General features: G+C 40.2%; 1 protein-coding gene across 1 annotated transcript; it reads left to right on the top strand.

Moving 5' to 3' along the window:
- The first annotated feature begins 380 nt into the window (after positions 1-380).
- Positions 381-19,755, top strand: FBXO33 (F-box protein 33). Its single transcript, XM_027880729.1, has 4 exons — positions 381-898; positions 7,252-7,362; positions 13,265-13,950; positions 17,364-19,755. The coding sequence occupies exons 1-4, from the start codon at positions 381-383 to the stop codon at positions 17,633-17,635; spliced, it is 1,587 nt and encodes a 528-aa protein (XP_027736530.1). The 3' UTR covers positions 17,636-19,755.
- Positions 19,756-21,224: the final 1,469 nt, after the last annotated feature.

Genomic DNA, 21,224 nt, shown 5'->3' with positions numbered 1-21,224 from the left:
GGAGCGGCGGGCGGGGCGGGGCGGGGGGGCCGCGCCGGCGGCACGGGGGGTGACCGGCCAACGTCCCCGCGGGGTGGGCGCGCCAGCCCCGCCTCCCGGCCCACCGCCGGCACCTTCCATTTCCTCCGCGGGGGGAGTTCTTCTTCGTCCGCCGCGGCGGCTCCCGCCGCCCCGCAGGAACAGAGCGCAGTGCCCCCGGTGCCTTCCCTTACAATCCCGCTGTGGGCTAGCTGGTCCGGAGCACCTGTCCCCGCCGCGCCGCACGGTGGTAGTTCCTGGTCCGCTGCCCCATCCACCTCCCCCCGGCGGCGGCGCGGGTGGTGCGTCCCGGCAGCAGGCGCGTCCCGACCGGCGCCCGCCCCCCCCGCGCCGTGTCATTGATGTTGTTGTTTGTGTCGCAGGAGCCGCAGGCCAGGCCGGGGCCGCCGCCCGGGGCCGCCGCCGCGGGGCTGGGGCCGGCGCCAGGCATGTCGGTGTGCGGGGAGGCGGTGGGCGCCGGCTCCCTGCCCAGCGAGCTGGTGGTCCACATATTCTCCTTCCTGGCGGCCCCCGACCGGCTGCGGGCCTCGGCCGCCTGCTCGCACTGGCGGGAGTGCCTCTTCTACCCGGCGCTCTGGCCGCGCCTCCGCCTCAGTCTCCGCGTCTCGCCCGCCGAGCGCCCGCGCCTCGAGTTCCTCATGCGCAAGTGCGGCTGGTTCGTCCGTGAGCTCCGCGTACAGTTCGCCGCCGACAACTACCCCACGGGCGGCGGCGGCGGAGGGGGGGCGGCGGCGGGCGAGGGCGCTGCGGCGGCGGGGGACGGGGAGGCGCCGCCGCCGCTGAGCCCGCGCTGGCTCGACCTGCTGAGGACTTACCTGGAGCTGGTGCTGTGCGTCCTGAGCAGCGTCCGCAACAACAGGTACCACCGCGCAGCGGGGGGAGAGGCAGGCGGAGCACCCCGGGCCACGCAGGGCCCGTCCTGCCCCGGTTCTGCGGGCGGAAACAGCGCCCGAGCCGGCGGCGGCCGGTTCGTGCCGGGGCTGCGCCCGGAGCCCGGCTCTGCGCTTGAGCTGGGCAGGAACGGGGCCGCGCCGCTCGGAAATAACAAATGTTTATCATATATTGTAGTTTGATGGGGAATATAAACATATAAACGCTCAGATGTCTAGGTGGCGATCAGCTGGTCAGTACGCAGAACTGATATACCTACAATAATAAAAAGTTCTTCGTCTTTTGGATGGAAAGAGGGGAATGCGGCTCCAGCGGAGCGAGAGCTGGGTGTTTGAATCTGGTGCCTAACAAAGGCACCTTTCTCACTTAAAATAGAGCTACAGAAGGGTTTAGACCTTACGTGTGCTTGAAAAAAATTGTCATGAGAAATTAGTAAGGGGGGAGTGTTGAAATCACACCATTGGTATACTGAGTTACTGCCCCAGTAAAAGGCTTTCACCTTTCCAGCTGTGAGGTTTTTTGCCGTAGAAAAGCTAAGCTTTCATGCCAGCGCTCGTGTTACCTACCAAACCGAGGTTTGACGCGGTTTTAACTGGAAGGAGTATTTTATGTTTGTTTGTTTATAGGAAAAAATGCTCCACAAGTAGGACTTGCTTGGCCAAGTTGAATTTAAATGATAGAAATATTTTCCTGTGATTTGTACTTAAGATGCTCTTAGAGCCTGCTTTTTCACAATTTACTTTGCAGGTTAGATAATTTCCTCAGCTTTGAGGTCTTTAAATTAAAATACTTGCATTCTCTTTACCATGTGTGGGTGTGATCGAGATAAATCTCTCTTTTAAAGATAATAATCAGATACCCTAATATATGGCCTGTAGTCAGCACCTAAGACAGGAAAGCACGGGTATTACAATTAGGTTATGATGAGTTTGGAAAGCCATGCAGATTTTGGATAGGAAATGGTTAATATTATTTCCCCTCTGTGTGCATATAGCTTTACCTATGAAGGGGGGGGGAAAAACTGCAAGTGTTTCCGGGCATACTTAGGATGAATTAAACCTTGTGGATGGCCTTCAGAAAACTGTCTGCAACTGACTCATGGCCTTGTCACCACCCCTCTTTGATTCCGGAGGGATTAGAGAGTAGCGTGAGGCCTCCCTTGTTTCTTTATTTTGAATTGTAGCAAGAGAACTTTAAATGCAATTCCTCGTTGGTTTGAGATGAATGCAAATGTGGTGTGTGAAGTCTCACTTTCAGTTCCTCTGCTGTCTTGCACCCAGCAGGTACTTCCTGTGGTGCAGCCCCGATGGTTGAGAGTTACAGACCTTCTGAAAATAGCTTGTTAGTCCCAGCTCGCCTTTATCTTAATTTATTTCATGCCCTGCGAATCCTTGGTGTGCGAATCCTGATGATCTGTCTTGATTGGTCTTTTCTTGCTTTTCAGGAGCTTTCACTTAATTGTTGAATCTTCAGGAAATGCTGCAAGTATCATAAGTGGAAAAAATACTGAAGTGATGGTGGTGATTATTCGATCTGAGGCAAATATCACTGCATGGGCTTGGAATTTTAAAATAGTTAGCGTCTGTGGGAGATATTGCCCTCGAGGGGGTTGTTGAAAAACTAAATAGGTTGTTGCCCTCACTAAAATACAAGGCTGTCAAAATTAAAAGTGTTGTGAGAAGGCTTTTGGTATACTTTTTTCTTTTGAAAAAAGATTAATTCTCCAGGGCCTTATCTGAAATCTGTACAAGGACATTTGCTTTATGAAGTTAATTTCACAGATTCTGTGTGCATAGTGTAACTCAGGACTGCAGTAAAATACTATGCATAAGTAGTTGTTTTTCCAGTACTTGGTAGATTAGTATAATTTTGGTGGTAGAGCCAGAGGTGAAAAGTTACCAAGTTGGATAGAATTTTGCATTGCTATACTTTCTTGCTGTCTCCAAATCATTTACATGCTGCTCTTCTGTTTTGAAATGAATAATGCATGATTGGGGAACACAGGGTACCTGGTTGTAACAGCAGGCTTTATTTTAATGGGCTTTTTAAAAATGTGTGTGTATGTGTGTGGGGAGGATTTACATTAAATACTTGACTTTTATTTTCAGATTTAGTTTCAGATTAGACTCTTTTTTTTTTTCTTTTTTTTTTTTCCCCCCAAACTATTTAGGCTTTTTTTCTTGCAGAGTAACTACCAATAACTGTTTAGTTGGCATGTAGAACACTGGGTTTTAGTTTTTTAAGGAGATTTTTGAGATTGAAATGAGTTGGGAAGGAACATGAACTTGTTCCAAATTGCTGCTTAGTTCTAAACCGGAGGCACTGTCACCTGCCTTATGCTTAGTTTTGTCTAAGGAAGGACTGCAGTCTAGTCACTTAATTTCTCTGCTTCTCTTTATTTATCTGTAACTCAAGGATAATGAATAATTCCTTCTTGTTTTTGCTATATGTCACTGTACATGGGATAGCTATTGTAATTTCCAAAATAATGGAAACAGCAGGGCTTTTGATTCCTCCAGTGGCTGAAGCACTGTAAATGTATTCCTTTGATAATTAAGTTTAGAACAGGACAGTTCTTTTGTAACTCCTGTCAGCCCTTATGATAGCTTTTTGAGAAGTTCAAAAAAGTTTCCATCTTATACTTCAGAACTGGAGAGGCAAACATCTACGTTTGCGATGCTGTTTCTTAACTGTGTAACGTTGTTGTGGAGTTTTAAATTTATTATTAAGCAATACAATAACAACCCTTCTCCTTGTAAGAAAAAACATGTACTTTAGATGGCTCTAGAATTCTTTGAGGATCTACAATATTGCAGGACCTAAGAAAAGTAATGAGTAAAAGTGTTGCAGTTTCTAAATGCTGCCTTGGCTAGAGGAGAATGATGTGTTGGTTTGCCACTTAAAGCGCTTTCTGTGCAACATGAAATTACTGATTTCTAAGTGAATCTGTGTTAAGAAAAATAAAAATATTTTTATAAAATACAAAAAAAAAATAGAAAAATATTTTGGATTGACCTTTGCTAATTCTGAGAGAATTAAGGAAATAACAACTTGTCCACAACTTGGTTTGAAAATGACTGATCATATTTTCTGACAAGTATTCCTGCTGGCAACCAGTGTTACCATCCAGAAAGATATGTTCTAGGTCTGTCTCATATTTGAGGTAGAGCTCAAGTTTCCATAAATTTTGTGTGTGGCAACATATTACTCCCCAAATATTGCTTTAATAGCAATAGGGCCTTGATGAGCTCTAAAAATCTGTCATTTATTTAATTAAAACATAATTAAGTAGCATTTATAGTGATCTGTAACTCTTCCATGAGTTATGTTTATGACTGTAAATGAAGCAAAATAACGTGTATTATTGTTTAAACAGCTGATGTTCTACTTATTATTTTAAAAAATGCTGCAAGTGGGCATGATGATGTTTCTTAGGTCCTCATGCAGCTTCTCAAACTGATCTTTTAGAACTAAGTTCTGGAGGGCGGGTGGGAGGGAGACGAACTTCATGTGAGTCGCTTAAGTGTGTACAGCAGCTAATAAGCAACTGGTGATCGTTCAGTAGGAAAATCCTGTGTTCTTTTATGCAATTCTGAAATCCCAAAGCATAGTCTCCCCTACTCCTCCTTCCTTGTTTACAAAGGCAGATAGGGAAATAGTGAAACTCCCCCTGCCTCCCTTCCCCCATCTCCTCTGCAGTATGTTAAATTGTGTGTCTTGTTTGATCTTTGCTGTGGAAATGTAAATGCAGATTACTGTAAAACTGTGGTATCTTGGTGAAGTATGGTATCTATCTTGGAGTTGCCAAGTATTGGTGAATTGCTCAAAACAGTAGACTGCATCTGTATTTAGGGTTTTCTAGTGGCTCTCTTCCATTCCTCTGACCAGGCAGCTGAAACTGGCATAATAATACAATATGTGCCTTACTACTTTGTTCGTCTTGAATGTAAGCAAGTACATTTTGTTCTTTTTTTTGATTGGGTATTCAAAAAGACCAACCAAAACTGAAGATGTAAGAAGCTTATTACTTCTAATGCGCTGTTTCAGCCAGTAGAAAATAAATGGTTGAGAAATCCCTCCAAAACACATTTTTCCCCAGCTGTGTGTATGGATACTACACAGAATTAAGATACCATTATTACTTTTAGCAAAAGATGACAATTGACTTCCAAATAATTTTATTTGAATAACGATCACTTTACTGACTCTCTGAAATAAAGACGAGATGTGAGCTGAATGCCATAGAGGTTGTATGACACTGCAAATAGTAGCAAAAATCTAACATTGTTTTGAACTGTGATTAGATTTCCTGATGGTAATAAGTGTGCTGTGAGTGTCATTGCTTAAGTTTTGTGGAGGACAACTTTTCTGTGTGTCTCTGTAGTGCACGAATTGGCGGTCAGATAGATGTAGTAAAATTGTGTGGGATACTAGTAATTAGTGTTCCGTGTGTCTTGTAGTTTGGTGGTCCTCAAATTAATACCTGCCTATGGTAGCATTAGGTGGGTGGATGAGTAACACTAAGCAAGACCTATGCAGGTGATTCAGAACTGTTCTGAAGATTGCATTTTGTCTCTTAGCTCTCAGAATTAAGTCACTGAGATCAAAAGATAAAGTCTTAATTATAGTATGGCTGTGAACACTACTTTTCAGACCAGGTGGAGGTTTCTGCTACTTTTTCTGTCACACCAGATTGTCTCTTACAGCTTTTGAGGAAAGAAGAGCCCAAAATATTCTTGGTGGTGGTGTGGTGGTGCCAGTGTTTTAGGTTTCTCTGCCAAGCTTACTTGTCAGTATGATCAGGCATTGTCTTAGTCAGACTTGTAGAGTATTGATCATGTGGTAAAGACTCAGTTTATTTTAGTGTATCATCAGTACAGTAGTCCTGTATTTAAAATAATAAATATTAAATTGTTAGAATTTCAGAAACAGTTGTAAATTCTAGGTATTTTGCTCCAGTATTTGTCAGACTTTATATGAAGTTCATGGATCTTGCTATTAAGTTGTTGTTCACCTATAGAAGAAGAGTACCGGGTGCAACAGTGGATAGATTTCAGGAAATCAGTGTACTGCTATTGAATACAGAAACTTCAGAAATTATGATTTATGCTAGATACCAATTACAGACTGCAGTTCATGCTTAAAAACATAAAACTTGGCTACCTAATACTTTTTTTCCCACTCCTTTTGGTAGAATATGAAATTGTACTGTGGATAAAGTGAACTGTACCAGAGCTTCCCTATACTTTGAGCGTTGTAATTGTATTGCATTTTTCTCAAAGCTAATCTGAAATGTTAGCATATGATTTGTAAGCCAGAAGAAATAAGAATGTATGGTAACTCCCTTAATTGTTAGCTACAGGTTAATTCGCATCTACTATTTAAGGTAAATTTAACTTATGTATCCATTTGTGATGCAGCTGGAGTTTCTGCCATGTTAATTATCAATTGTAGACTAGTCCCTGTGTGTTAGGAGTAAATTAATTTACACCATGTATAAATAAAAGAAATGTTTACCCAAAACTTAGTCAGCAAAAAAAATAATAATCTTAAAAGCAAGCGTCACACAGCTGCTCTAAAACTGCAGTCGTTTTCATATCCCTTGCTTGATCTGTTTTAGGAATAGAAAAGACGCAAGTCAGAAAAATAAGCTGTACTAGGGAAAGGAAAAGTGACTGTCTAGCATACCATGTGATGTCCAGCGTATACTTGGAGGTTCTTCTTTGACTTCTTTTTAGGTGTCCCTTCTAAAAGTTAAAGCTGTGTGTCAGCTCACTGATAGGAAGTATTAGAACAGCTTCCCCTACTCTGGTATAACAGAAACTAGATACTGACTACAGTGTGGGGAGCTCTCGCTATTCCTGCCTGAGGTTTGTGATGCCTCGACTGAGGCAGGTTTGGGCTCCCGTTTGTAAACCAGCTGATGTATGTAAGTGCTCAGAAAGGGTTCTTTGTGGTTGTGTTCTAGTTGGGCGTTAAATGCAGTGTTAAAAGAAATAAGTATTTAATGTTTTCACCTGTGAAACTCAACACATGTGTTCCAGGTGTTAAAAATTGCATGAAAGCACTGCTGAAAGTTTTCTTTGTGGTGCTGTTGGCTTGCTGAAAATACTCCTGTCGGTTCACTTCCCCTTTACACTTCAGTCTCATTTTCTGTACTTCCAGGTGTGCCTGTATTCTAGGGTAGTAGGAAGTTTCCCAATACAGACTGTGTTCCATATAATAATGGGTTCTTATTACCCATATTTATCTTATCCAGAATGATTCCTCATGTTGTTTTAATTTTGTGTACAGATTCCTTTTTATTTTGTTGTTTTGTAGGAACCTCCAGAAGTTAAGTCTTTTTGGGGATATAAGCATTCTGCAGCAACATGGAAGTATATCAAATACATACCTTGGAAAGGTTGACCCTGATGGCAAGAAGATTAAGCAGTAAGTTATATTTTTAAATTATCAAACGCAGTAAAATAATAAAAATAGGTAATAGAACACAGATTTTCATTCCTGAAATACGTGACTGAGAAAGCTTTAAGTTTTTTTAACAGGACGAGAATCTAAATTCTTGTTTCTGCTATTTGCTTGAAGTAGTCTGGTTTTGTGGCTGTTCTGTTTTTTTTTTCTCCCTCCTCAGCAGGGTGAGAATCCTTTCTTTCCTCTTTTCATTGTGTTTTAGAAATAATACTATGTTAATGGCACAAAGGCAGAGGAGGGGTGAGGAGTTGTTACCAACACCTCTACTATTGCTGTATATGGAAAAAAAATTAGAAAAGGAAGTAATTTGTTGTGTTGCACAAGAGTTGAAAATACATTTGTGTTTATGTTCTCTTTCAAGTTTACTTGCTACAACTGATTTCTAGTTGTATCTCAAAACTAGGTTATGTATTTGCACAATTCCTGAAAGATCACAGCTCACAATGTGCTTTTTTAGTTCAGAGGTGTATTTTAGCTTGCCATAATTACGTTATGCTACAGTCCTTGAATGCTTATAATCAGAATAGTTATTTTTTCTTCTTTGGAAAAGGTTAAATACAGTGTAAAAAGCTACTGACTTCTGGAATAAATTACTACAAAGGGAGTGATGCTAACTTAATTATTTTAGCAGTTCTGCTAAAACTTTCTATGAAATAAAACCTGAATACTGTCATTTTAATTTGTGTCAGTTTAAACATCTTTCTACCATAACTTGGGAGTGGAGTAAGTACAGCCAGTCTAGATCTTTACTAATTTTTGTTTTGAGTGATTTTTAGAACTAGTATAGGTATATTATCAGAACAGTGTATGTATGTGAACACAACCATCAAGTGTTTGGTCCTGATCTAAATTTGCAAACCAGTGCAAATACAGCTGTGAGTCACATACTGCGGCTTTGTTATCTGTTACATTTAGAATGCAGAACTCAGAGCAATTTGCAGTTCTGTCTAATGTAGGTACTGCAGTGCTGTGTGCAGGTAAAAGGCTGATTCAGTAAAAGCTCCTTTATTTCATATCCTTTGTGAAAATGTAAATATATAACCAAATCTTTGCCAAGGGGCTTGAAAAGAGCCATCTAAGCAGATGTTAACTCAGCTGAGTGCATGGTTAAATGTTTCTTCAAATTAGTCTGCATGTTTTGGGAGCCATAAACCCTTCAAAACTCGTTATCTAACTTGATGTTAGTCTTTGAGTTGAATATTGAACTTTGCACGTTTTAGAAAGAGCAAATAAATGCTACTTGTTTTTTGGTTCGTTTGTTTTGGTGTTTGTTTTTTGGTTGGTGGTTTTTTGGTGGGGGTTTTTTTGTTTGTTTGTTTCTAAAATAAAACAATATACTTGGGACCTGCTAGTTCTTGTCTACATTAAAGATGGCAGCGTTTTATTCAGTTGTCTGAAGTTTAGCGGCAGATTTACTTCTGAAAGTAAATCTTCATGACTTCTTAGCTTTGTTTTTTGCACTTGGGTTTTGCACCAGTTAAGTTGCAAAATGTGGATGCTGATAACTAACAGTGAAAGATACGAGCAACCTTTGAAGACAGTGCTGTTGGTAGCTGAGGATTTTTGGAATCTGAATGGTAATAAATTTTACTAGCTGTTTCAGGAACTCCCTGAAATTAAAGCAGTAAGGGAAGAAAATGTGATGTTTCCTTAAATCTTTTGCATTGACCTGGATGTAACAGACTGTGGGTGAAACCTCAGCTATCACAGAACCATTAGGATGCTTCCCCAGTTTAAGACTAAGTGTTGTCCTCAGGCAGAGGAGGCTTTGGATTGTGTTTTCAAAAATACTTTTGCAGTGATCAGTATGAGTTTGTAATGCTTGTTCTTTTCCTGTATAGCATGTGTGTCCCTGGTTACTTTCTAAAATTCTCTTCGCAACTCTGTTCCTCAGTGTTAGGAAACTCAGTGTAAACAATAAATTTGTCTTGAGTTGAACAAAGGGTAGTTGTTTAATGTTTTGGCTTTCTGAAATCTGCTTCTCATGATTGATCTGTGTGTTTCAGGTAGTTTGGTTTCCAAAAGAACCAGTTTAGTCTCCGTTAAAACAAAACAAAACAAAAAAACCCCAAACATTTTGCTTGCTGATGGCTTCCATATGGACCTTGCTAGTTTGTTTGCTTCCTGTCCAGGGCCATGGATGTGCTTCAGTCCTGGTTAGGACTGGTTTAGGGGCTTTACAGTAACTCATCCTGTCTAGTCAGGCTTTAGTCTCTCCTCTGGACGAAAGCACTATTTGGGGCATTAATTGTGAAGGTAAACTATTTGGAGTTTTTTATTTTTTAAAGAGTTTACTTCAGTTTAGTAATTTGTAGGTTTCATGTTGATAGTGAAAATCCACAATTGCTGCTTGCAGGGAGCAAAGGGGGACTGATTCAGGCTGTTGTGACTTCAGTAGGTTATATTGGTTTTTTGCATGTGCTGAGTTGTATTTTCTGTTATATGCTCAAACTTTAGTTTTATAAGTGAGCTTTGAAATAATTGTGTGTAAGTTAGGATAAATGTTGTACTACATCACAGGCAATTGAAGTTAATACGAAAATGAAGTAGGTGTTAATTTCCAGGAATTCACAAAATGCGTCTAAATTTCTAGAACACGGTTCAGACTATTCTAGCAAACTACAGTTAGATGCAATCTGTTTATGAAAAATAGAATATGCTTAAGAATTTGTAGGGGAGGGGGGAAATAAACCTGCTAGGGAGTGTAAAAAATTTATTTGAAATACGTTAAAATGAATGACCTTATATAGTGCTTTCTGTCTGACCTTGCATGAAGCAGATATTAAAAACAATCCAGAAATGATTGCTGTTAAATAATCTCTACTGACATGTTTGATCTCTTTTTATTAACTTTCTCCAATTTTTAGTTAATTTTTCTTAGGACCTACAGGTCACTAGACTAGCAGCACAAATCTAAATACTTGTATAAATACTTCAGTGCTTGCATTAAAAAGTTGATGTGTCGATTGCATTAAATCAGAATCTCTCTTTTAAAAAGTTTAGTGCAATTTCCACTGGGGAGAGAACCCACCCTACAGCTGTGGAGTTCTGTATCATATTCCTTTTTATTAAATTGTGCAAGTACTAGAACAGTATTCTTCTAAGCTCAGATGTTTTAAGTTGCACGAGAACCGCAATTTAACAGATTTTTAGTGCCGTGAGGCATGTAGATGGTAGTGTTCTACTGAGCAACTCAAAATTGATTTATCTTTAGTAATTCTGTAAAATATTACAAGCACGCTATTAAGATTGACTACCTGGGCTATTACAAACTAAATCCTACCACTGCTGCAGCCATTACAGAACCTGTTGTAGATGTGTGTGGTGAGGGGGTAGGGAAGGGCATGTGGAAGAAATCTGAGAGGTTGCTGTGGTGGAATCTTTTTCTTTGGGAGACTGTGAGAAAATCTGCCTTCAATATAAGCATTGACAAGAAGAACTCTGAAACAATCATTGCCAGGATCAAACAAGGCTCATCTGAACTGTAAAAGAATTTAGGAGTAACATAGAGAAGGTACACTGTCTGTGAGTCTCACCTTTTGCTTAAAACTGTGTTTAATTTGTGTCACAGTTGCCAATCCTCAATTTGAAATAAATGTTTGAGAAACCTGGAAAAATTGAACTCTTTTGACCTGATGACTATACTAGGCAAAACCTTGGGAGCTGAGATGTTCAGTGGATAAATACAGTAACCACACAAACTTTTCTGCTTAAGAGAAGTCAGACCTTACAAAGTCAGTACCTTCATAGGAGAAGGAAGACCGGATGTGAAGGCAAGGGAGGGGATGAAAGGGTCTAAAGAAGAGCAACCAGGCTGATGAAGGGACTCGAACACAAGTCCTATGAGGAGAGGCTGAGGTTGCTGGGGTTGTTTAGCCTGGAGAAGAGGAGGCTCAGAGGAGACCTCATCACTCTGTGCAACTACCTGAGAGGAGGTTGTAGCCAGTTGGGGACTGGTCTATTCTCCCAGGCAGCTGTCAGTAAGAAAAGAGGGCGTGGTCTTAAGCTCTGCCAGGGGAGGTTTAGGTTGGATATTAGGAAGAAATTTTTTACAGAGAGTGTCATCAGACATTGGAACAGGCTGCCCAGGGAAGTGGTGGATTCTCTGTCTTTTTAAGATGAGACTGGATGTGGCACTGAGTGCCATGATCTAGTAACTACGGTGGTGTTGGATCATGGGTTGGACTTGATCTCAGAGGTCCTTTCCAATCCGGCTGATTCTGTGATTCAATTAATAAAGATTTGCAGAGGGAGAGGATGAATGAGGGCTAATCTTTGACTTTCTTACAACAGAAGGAGTATGGGGCATCAAAGGTAGTAGGTGATAGGTTTAGAGCAAGCAAGAAGAGGGGGGAATCACACACTGCAAAGTTCTTTATTATTGGATGTTATAGTTGCTAAACGCTTACTCAGCTAAGGAAGGAACATGGATAAATTTGTAGAATTGAAGTCCCTGAGAGCTGCAAAATATATAAAGCTGCCTCTGGCTCAGGAGATCTGAATTACAAAGTTTTGGAAACTAGAGAGATATTTGAGAAATATCCCTGTGTGCTTTCCCTGTTCTGTCATCTTAAGGTGTTAGTGTTTCTCTGCTGTTAGTCGGGATATTGGGCTAAACTTTTGATTTTGTCTGGACATTATCTTCATTAAATTTTTGTCTTTGAGAATAACAACTTTATAATGTTGTTTTGCTTAGATGTATCAAGTATACAGATATTGATAGCAATAAAGGAAAAAGTGTTCTGTGCAAAACCGTTATCTGATTTGAGGCACAAAGATTTCTGCTAATTTTGTACTGGAGGTGTTTGTATCGTATTTCTGAATGTTTCATGGAACTATCATAGCCTGGCTCAACCACTTCCCTTTAATGCTGATCTTTCCTTCTGGCTGGCCAGGGTTTGAGATCAAATGTTTATCTGCACACGTGTCCTAATATGCTAAAAGAACACTTGTCATTTGGGCAGGAGGACTCTTTTGAGCCTTAGGAGCTGTGGGATGAAGACTGGAAAAATAATTATATGGAGAAAGTTTGTGGAGTTTAACTGTACTATTTTCATTTAATATTAAAAATTTAAAATACTTCTGTTGCCTTTTTGAATTATTTATGTTCCCACATAAAGAACTGAAAGAAAAGGGGGAGGTAGGAGAGGTGGGGTACATCTGAGTAAGTGCATAATGATCATTGGCACTGATAATTTGAGATTGAAATGCTACTGGGTTCGAGTTGTTTTGGTAAGACTTTAACCTGTTGGCACTTGAAAATCCAGTTAGCTGCACATTTGGAATTATTTAAGGAATATTCTTACATGTTTGTTCTTTACCATTTAATGAGCAAAGTCAAACAAGTAGTTTCAGATCATTCTAACTTATGCTCAAAGTCAAGTTTCTGCCACCTCTCATTGAAAATTGCTCTTTTTTTCGATATTGAATTTGCAGTTCTAGAGAGGTTAGCAAATACAAAGTAGTTTTTAAAAACAAGAGCTGTTTTCTAAAAGCATTACAGGCTTTCTTATTTGCCTAATCTTAAATGTATGTGGGAGGGTGTTAAATACATGCTGGAAAATACATGAAGTGAAGGTTCATGGTGTACCACTGTTTTTGAAAGACAAAGTACAAATTTTTTTCAAGATAGTTAACAATTTTAACCTCTTAAATGCAGTGAAGGTTAAATTACTGTGGGAGGTCTGCAGTCAGGTTATAACATTTGTAGTTCACAAGAACCATAATAATAGCACCTTTCTGCAGAATAAGGCTGTAAATAAAAGAAGAATAACTCTTGAATTAAAAAAAAAATTGAATGATATGCAGTTGGTAAGTCTAAACCATGTTTAATGGGATCATTGTCTGTTTTGTTTACTTGCAGAATCCAACAGCTGTTTGAAGAGATATTAGGCAATAGCAGGCAATTGAAATGGCTGTCTTGTGGGTTAATGCTGCAAATAGTAACTCCCACATCACTGTCCTCCTTATCAAACCCCATAGCCAACACCATGGAACATCTGAGCTTATTGGACAACCACATCCCTGGTAATACCACTCTTATCACCGCGGTTGAATTGGAGCGCTTTGTGAATCTGCGTTCGCTCGCTTTGGATTTCTGTGATTTTACAGCTGAAATGGCAAGAGTCCTGGCTGACAGCAACCATGTGCCTTTGCATCGACTGTCTCTCCTGGTCCACAGTGTTTCCATAATGCACAAGTCATTGGACAATATGCCAAAAGATGAGAATTGGCAGGCGCTGACTCGCAACAGCACTAATCTTCGGGTCTATATAATGGCTTTTGATGTCAAGAGTGATGATATGTTAAGGATTCTTAAGCCCAGTATCCCCCTAGAGAGGATTCACTTTGATAGCTATGTCACTTGTGTTTCAGGGGCTGTTGTTGACCTCATATCCAGGCAGTATGACAAGTTCCTCACTCATTTTATACTAATGAATGATGTGGTAGATATGTCTGCCTTCCCAGATCTTAGTGACAACCGGAATGAAGATCCACTTGTCTTATTAGCCTGGAGGTGCACAAGACTGTCTCTCCTAGCTGTTCATGGTAGGTAATGCCTTCCACAGGTATAGTATGTGACTTTTTAAGTGCTTACAATTCTTCAGCCTTTCTAATCATAGTGTGTTTTTAGTGCAGTGGTGTTCCAAAGTCTACCGCACAGTTGCTATACATGCTGTTGTTGAAGGTGTTAAATATTTGAGTTTTAAACATACTTGTGGCCTTCTAACTTGTGTTGAGAAGTCACATAGGACTTTAGTAGACTTCTCACAGAAATGAGGATAACTAAGAACTTAGTTCCAGGAGGCTTATCCTAGAAGTGGTCTGCACTGTGCAAGTTCCGCTAAGTGACTGGTTATGTGAACTGAACACTGAAAGCATCTGCTGTTTTACTATGAGCTCATATGCTGGCAGGATTAGATGATTTTACTTCTTGTTGATAAATAACATGGTTTAAGTGCTCCAAAGCTGAGGGGAAGAAGTTTCTTACCAGTTTGGTAAGACTTTACCAGCAGATGAAGGCTAAAAAAATATAATATGGAGGAGGTTGCCTCACTGAGTACACTGGTTTCACCAGGAATACCAGAGCTAAGTTTAGCCCACCTATTTATTTGTCATATAATTGCAAATAAATTTTAAAAAGTGTGTACTCGTATTTAGCTCTGTCATCAATGCAGCACTTGCTAGAAGTTACAAGCAGTTTGGCAAATTTTAAGGCACCTGAAACTGAAATAATGCAGAATAATGCTCTTTGTGCTGGAATCAGCTTACCAAGACAAAGTTTGCTGATGCATGAAGGAGTTAAGTGATGACTGTTACTGTGTTGCATAAGAATGAATTTGTTTCTTCAGACTGCTTTGGGGAATTAATCTCCAGTCATTCAGCACAAACAGGAGAGACCTTCAGCAGAGGGAGATGTAGATTCATATTTCCATTGTTTGAAGTCAGAAGATCCTGCTGTATATGCTCTTTTTTTTGGTCTTCTACTGAAAAATCATTGCAGGGGTGGGGGAGCGAGGAATGATGATCAGTTCAGCTGTCTCTCCTTTATAGTTTCCAGGAGTGACAGATTTTGGATACTGGTACACAACCACATCACTCTAGATGTGGATTTTAGTAGTTTCTTTTAACATTTGGATACAAGTTTGAGGACCTTTTAAAAAAAAATTGTTACCTTAAATCACCCTCCTGCTACGGGGATGTCCTCTAATATATTATCTAAATTTAAAAGCTTGTAAAACATGTAAACATAAGCTAGTGTAAATACCATTTGATATCAGCATATGTCTATTCAGTAGAAGGTATTAGTCTGTGCAGAGCATTGGGAAAGCAAATGTCTTTTGATGGTTCTGACTAGGAAGTGGTTGTTGCTACATTGTTCTTTGGAGAGGTGCTGTGTCTGCCAGGGGGAGAGAAGGGCCAAATATCACCTTGCTGTTATGTTTGGATTCAGATTCTTTACCATTCTTTTCCCCCCTCCTTGCAGCAGAAGCTAGCTGAGCTGCTAATAAATGCCTCCTGGTCCTTTGTAAGCTGTGAATATGACTTCTCTAGTACTAGAGTATGAGCATCTTTCTTTGAGAAAGGAGGCACAGGAGGAACACTACCAGGAAGAAATATGTGAAATACTATGATGCCTCAGTACAGCATCTTAGCCTCATGCTTGGGTTTTCTCAGGTTTGCTATATAATGTTTTCTGGCTCACTTGTCATATTACACTGTCAAGCTTCCTTCGGGAAAAGATGATGGTTTTGTTCAAGGTACCATAATTCACTTTTAAGTGCTCAGGTTTCTTCTCTTGACTCCTGAAGTGGTTGTTCTTCAGTTTCCAAATTTCTCAGACTTTTTTTGTGTGTGTGTGTGTGTTCCCTCTTTTGGTATTAGTTTGCTTTTGAAAAAGCTTTTATTTACATCTTGTTTTGGCTGCCACTGACCAAAAGAGGAAGGGAAAACATATGCTTGAGGACACTTCTTTTCTTGGGTGCCTCAAGATTTTCTTGAGGTGGAAAGTTAGTATGATTTCCCACAAAAGTGTCCCTTTATTCTTGCACTTTTTTTCAAGGATTTTGTTGGTAAGTTCCTTTATGATCAAGGTAACTGGAAGGTGGTGTGATCTCCTTCACATCCTGATAGGAGAGCGGGGAGAGTTTTCCACTGAGTTTAATGTCCCTGTTAGGGAAGGGACATGAAGTTGTTAACAGGCAACTTAATTTAATCTGGACACTTATGTTGGAGGTGAAGTATCAAGCATATGAGAATTGTGGGAATTCATGCGTTTCTAATGGTTAATATGCCAGGAATAACCCATATAGATGTGTGCTGGCTTCTTTGTTGAAAACATACCCTAAGCAACATAGTTAAAGAATGAAGAAAACTAATGAAGTAATAAAAGAGAAATTTTCATTCTGTTTTCTTTTACTTTTCCCTGTTGTGTCTCTGTAACTCTCTGTCTTATTTTGATACATTTTGATGTAGAGCATGTTAGCTGCGTTGTTGGAAGACCAAGCCACAGTTAGCTTTTACTTCTCAGCAGCTTAGCTTTCCCAGTTCAAATATTGTGCAGACTGCAGCTTTACTTGGAATCTAAGTGGGCATCTCACCAAGAGACTTAGCACCTGCAAGAATGATGATAGAGGCAGAAATGAGCCTTTCCTTTTGCAGTAGAAGGACTGATTTGGCAGAGCTCCCCAAAAGGGAAGTTCCCAGACTGACTGTCTGTTGTTCGCATCTGAATAAGGAGGAGCTCAGCATTTGCCTTAGCCAGGGCACAGAAAGCTAATAGGTAACTGGGGTGTAGGAGTTTTTAAAGAGGGATGCCAATATGTAAGGTGAAGAGAGTAAAGCTTTGTAATTACGTTTAATCTCAGACAGAAAAACAAGATATATGTAGACTATTTATATATATTATATATATATATATATATATATATATATATATATACACTCCAGTGACCTGGAGAGGCTCTGGTTTGTGTGTGTGTTTGTTTTTTGTTTGTTTGGTGTTTTGTTTTTAACTCTACCTCTAATACAACAAAAGCAAACTTCAGGTTTTTTTCTACCATAAACAGAGTTTTAAAGCAGTCCTTTTATGCATTCACTTAAAATAATTGATTGCTCCCTTTTTTTTCATTCTATTTACACTACAAAGTAGATCACAGGAGGTTTGAAATTGTATATATAATTTGAAGTAGTCCACTGTTCTGCAAGTGGTGGAAAAAAAGAGATCTAGAAAAGCTTGGTCAAACTGTCTGAAATATTTTTATACTTTCTTATCCCAAGTATAAAATGAGGCTTTACCACTTGCAACCAAAAAAGCCCCACTGTGCCCTAGGGGGACTCTGCCAGATGGAAGATGACAAAATGACTGGGAAGGATGTTGAGATGGTCAAGTATTAAGTTCTACAGTAAGAAAACGCCTTATAGTAAAATGACAGAGTGACTTTGTTTTTCTTTCGCCCTAGGTTACACTGTTTGGGCTCATAATCTTATAGCAATCGCTCGTCTTCGTGGCTCTGATCTGAAAGTACTGGAAGTCACAGAAGAAAGCATCGATTTCGACCAAGGAGAACTGGCTGATCAGGATGTGGATCCAGTACACAATTTCATTGAGCAAGTATCTCTCGGATTGGGTCGGCCTTGGCACGCCGTCATGGACATTGAGCTGCTCAGTGTCTTCACTGAGCCAACCCGTCACTTTTACAGAGAGATGCAGAGCTTCAGTGAAGGCATTTAACTCCTTATTTACAATTCCTGTGGTTACATATGCAAGTAGGGTCCTATTATGTTTTTTTGGTAGTGTGAATTAACCCCTTTTGTGCTGTGTTTAATCAGTATTAGCTATATAGAATTATATATGTGTATTCTACTTCTTGATCAAAGAACGTAGTCGGGTATTGGTTTAGAAGCTGAAAGTGGCAGTGTTTAGGGTTTTCACGGTTAATGGACTTGTCTACCAAACCTTAAGAGATACAGCCAAAGGCTGTCTGAGGTTGCCGGCTAACTTTACTTTACTTGAGTAACTGCATTTTGAATTATTTTGCTATTGGAGTCCTGTGCTCGGGAGCCAACTGTTTTTAATACCCATATTCATAGTCCAGTGGATTTCTATGCTGTCATTGTGTGCTTAATCCAGTAGCATGCTACTTAATAGGCTTAAAGGACGAGAAGTCTCTCCAGGGCTGTTCACTCTAAGACTCTTACCTTGCTTTATTTCACGTGCGGATTCCGAAGCATGACTTAACTCCATTCTCGGCTTTCCTTAGCTGTTAAGCGGCGGTGTGAAACACTAGCGTTCAGGTACCTGCAGATTCACTCCATAAGCTGTAGTCTTTTGGATTCTTTGCAAACTCCTCCTTGTTTCTTCTCATGTTCTGTCATCTTCCTTAAAAGTTAGCTTTGGGCCAAAGTTTAAAAGGAAAAAGCAAGAATGTGCACTCCGATGAGGTAAACACATAACAGTGAAGACTTCAATACAAAGGTCTACACCTGCAAACAAACATTAGTCGTGAAATCCCTAACAACCAAGTCACTGGATTTTCTCTGTCAGCGCCTGTGTCAGCTGCCAAAGAATAGATTAAAAACGAAGAAGTGCCCACATGCTGGCAGGGGCAGGCCAACTTTTTGGCCAGCCAGATACTGCTAGATTGTAATATATAAGGTCGAATTTCGACCTGTGGTACACAGCTGTGCTGTGGCTCAGTCAGCAACCTCAGAACTCTTAACATACATGCACCTGTTTCACTGTGAATAGTGAATGTAAAGGAAGGAAAGGAAATAAATACAAAGCTTGTTCTATCACAGGTATGAGCTGCTATGATGCATGAAGAACATTCCATGAAGTATGTTTTAAAATCTTGTTATATCTGAGAGGCTTTAGAAGCCGATTTAACTGTTTCAGGGCAACCGCGGTACAGACGTGGTCTCTGTGAGACTTCCACCTGACCCCAGTTTTAAGTGGTACGAATGTTGTGCATTTAATGTTTAAAGGACAGTCTGCAATAATAAAGTAAGTGGCCAACGTGGGTGCCCAGCAGTGCTGAGACCTGGCTGCTATATTGTAAGCTTTGGAAAACACAATTTATGCAACAGATGTCCAGATATGATTCTATTTATGGAAAAAGTTTATATGTGTTTTACAAATGGTTTTACCATCTTATATTAAAATGACCTTTTGACAGGTGTGCGCTGTTTTGTCTCCAGTGAGCACATACCATGCGGATTTTATATGTACATCAGTAGAGTGAATCCACTGGCACAGTGTGTGTATATGCCAGATGTGGTGAGATTTTATCTTATAAATGTGATCAGATAAAAAAAAACTCCTGACAGAAAATGTAAGGAAACCAGCTGAATGTTTGAATTGATGACTGATGTTGTATGGTTTATGTTAAATGTTATATTCTTTTAATCAATGAATAAAGCATTAAAAATTGATCGCTGTATAAAATATTTTATTGTTGTCAGCATGAAGATTTTTAGAATTAAAACGCAACATCATTCATAAGCTGTGTGTAACTGATAGCTCCCATTGTGTTTAGGTCAGCAGAAGAATTTAAAATAAGTCATGCAGTAATTTTTTTTTAAATTTGGCTGAATTTTGTCAACAATTTTTGGGGTGGTGGAGGAAGGGGAAGGATGCTTTTGCTAAAGATCAGACCAGTTAGCACAAACAGTATATCATTATGTGACCTATTAGACTGATACAGTAAACTGTGGATTGTAGAATATAGAAGACTATTTTTGGGAAATTACTGCATCCATTGCAATTGCTTAAATCAAAATCTAATGTGCTCAAGACAAATGTGTAGTACTTCTTTGGTGTCCCACTATTAAATAGATTATGAATACCTGCAATGCTTCAGTTTGACGTTTTATCCGTACTCAGAGTACACAGCTGTGCATCCTGAATGAAAACTGCAGATGTCTGGTCAGCTGTTGAAGAGCTGCTGTGCCCTGCAGTGGCTGACTGTGCTGTGAGACTTGTCAGAGTGGCTGTTCCATGTGTGCGTGCCAAGCACGGACTTCATTCGAGCTCCTGAACTTCATCTTATGATAGTCCAAACTGCCGCCAAGGGTGAGAGTTGCACTGCTTGTTGTTCAAGCAGTCTCCCAGATCTTCCAGATTTGGTAAGCACAGTCCTTTACCAACATTCTGAAGACATGCTGTGGGTAATAAAGATAAGGCAAATACAGCTTTTCATATTCTAGTAAAGTGAAAGAAAGGGGCTTGGTCTCAGTGTCTTTCAGGGCTCAGCCTCAGGAGTGAGGCTTATGTAGCAGTTAAATCTGGTAGTGATTGCTCAGCAGCATCTGAACCTGAAGTTTGGTTGTAAAGGGTTCAAGATCTCTGGCATTTTCTGTGCAGCTTCCTGAAGCAAATGCAGCAAATGCTGCATCCTCTGATTTAAGCAGAGATGCAGGATGGTGATTTTCTCTCTGCAAGCTACTGCATTTTATGTGTAACTCTCTTTCTAACCAGAGTTGGAAGTAATCCATTTGCCTTTCCATTATAAAAACAAGGGTTTTTCTCTGTTCAGTCTAACCTATTTTATGCTTTGTTTTAATTAACTCAATCTTGAAAGATAAGACAAACAGGAGAAGCAGCTCACCTTACTATGGTAGAAATGTGCAGCCCTTTCGCTTATTGCAGTTACAGCCAGAATGTTTAATATCAGCTGCTATCAATGGGTGTCCGTTGTTAGGGCTCCAGGTCTGATTTTTTTTTCATGAAGTCTGCTCACTGGTTTTGGCTTGTGTTCCAGGGAAGAAGTCAATGTTCTTAAGTTGTCAAGTGTAGGGAGTCCAGCAAGGCAGGAGTGTGTGGTGAAAGCCACACCTTGAGCAGTGGCTGGGGAAAGGCACCTCTAATTGTTCTCGTTTGTTGTCTGCCTGTGTTTTCAGCAGTAGTCTGTATTAGTGATACCAGGATGAAGGGTTTCAAGATGAAGCAATCTGAAATCAAGGGTTAAGAAACTAAGATGCTCCTAATGTGGAAAGTGCATTTGCATTTGGAGTGGGACCTTACAACCTGTGAAATTACTTTGAGCTTGTAGAATTCCAAATGGGATTTTACCTCTGTTGTTTTTTTCCTGAAGAGATGGCACTGTCAGGTTAGTCTTCTGATTCTAGATTTAGCTGCAGGAACCTGGAACACAAGCCCTCATCTAAAACTAGGTTGCTTTTTCTTTTGAGGGTAGGGGGGAAAGGGACTTTCCCACAATCACTTCTATGTGACCGTTCTCTCTTAAACATACCTAAATACACCTTATGGGATACCACCTACCTGCTTCCTAGTGCATAAACCTGAGCTTGCTGCCAAATTT

This window comes from Empidonax traillii, unplaced genomic scaffold (assembly GCF_003031625.1).
Source record: "Empidonax traillii isolate 1590-97213 ecotype Southwest subspecies unplaced genomic scaffold, ASM303162v1 scaffold74:size2480735, whole genome shotgun sequence".
Taxonomy (NCBI): Eukaryota; Metazoa; Chordata; class Aves; order Passeriformes; family Tyrannidae; genus Empidonax; species Empidonax traillii.
The sequence above is the reverse complement of the archived record's forward strand: the minus strand, read 5'-3'. Positions and strand labels throughout refer to the sequence as shown.

Coding starts and splice junctions, on each gene's coding strand:
- FBXO33 (XM_027880729.1), top strand. CDS start 381: ATGTTGTTGTTTGTGTCGCAGGAGCCGCAGGCCAGGCCGGGGCCGCCG. Junction 7,363..13,264: donor GATGGCAAGAAGATTAAGCA/GTAAGTTATATT, acceptor GTTTACTTGCAG/AATCCAACAGCTGTTTGAAG. Junction 13,951..17,363: donor GTCTCTCCTAGCTGTTCATG/GTAGGTAATGCC, acceptor CTTTCGCCCTAG/GTTACACTGTTTGGGCTCAT.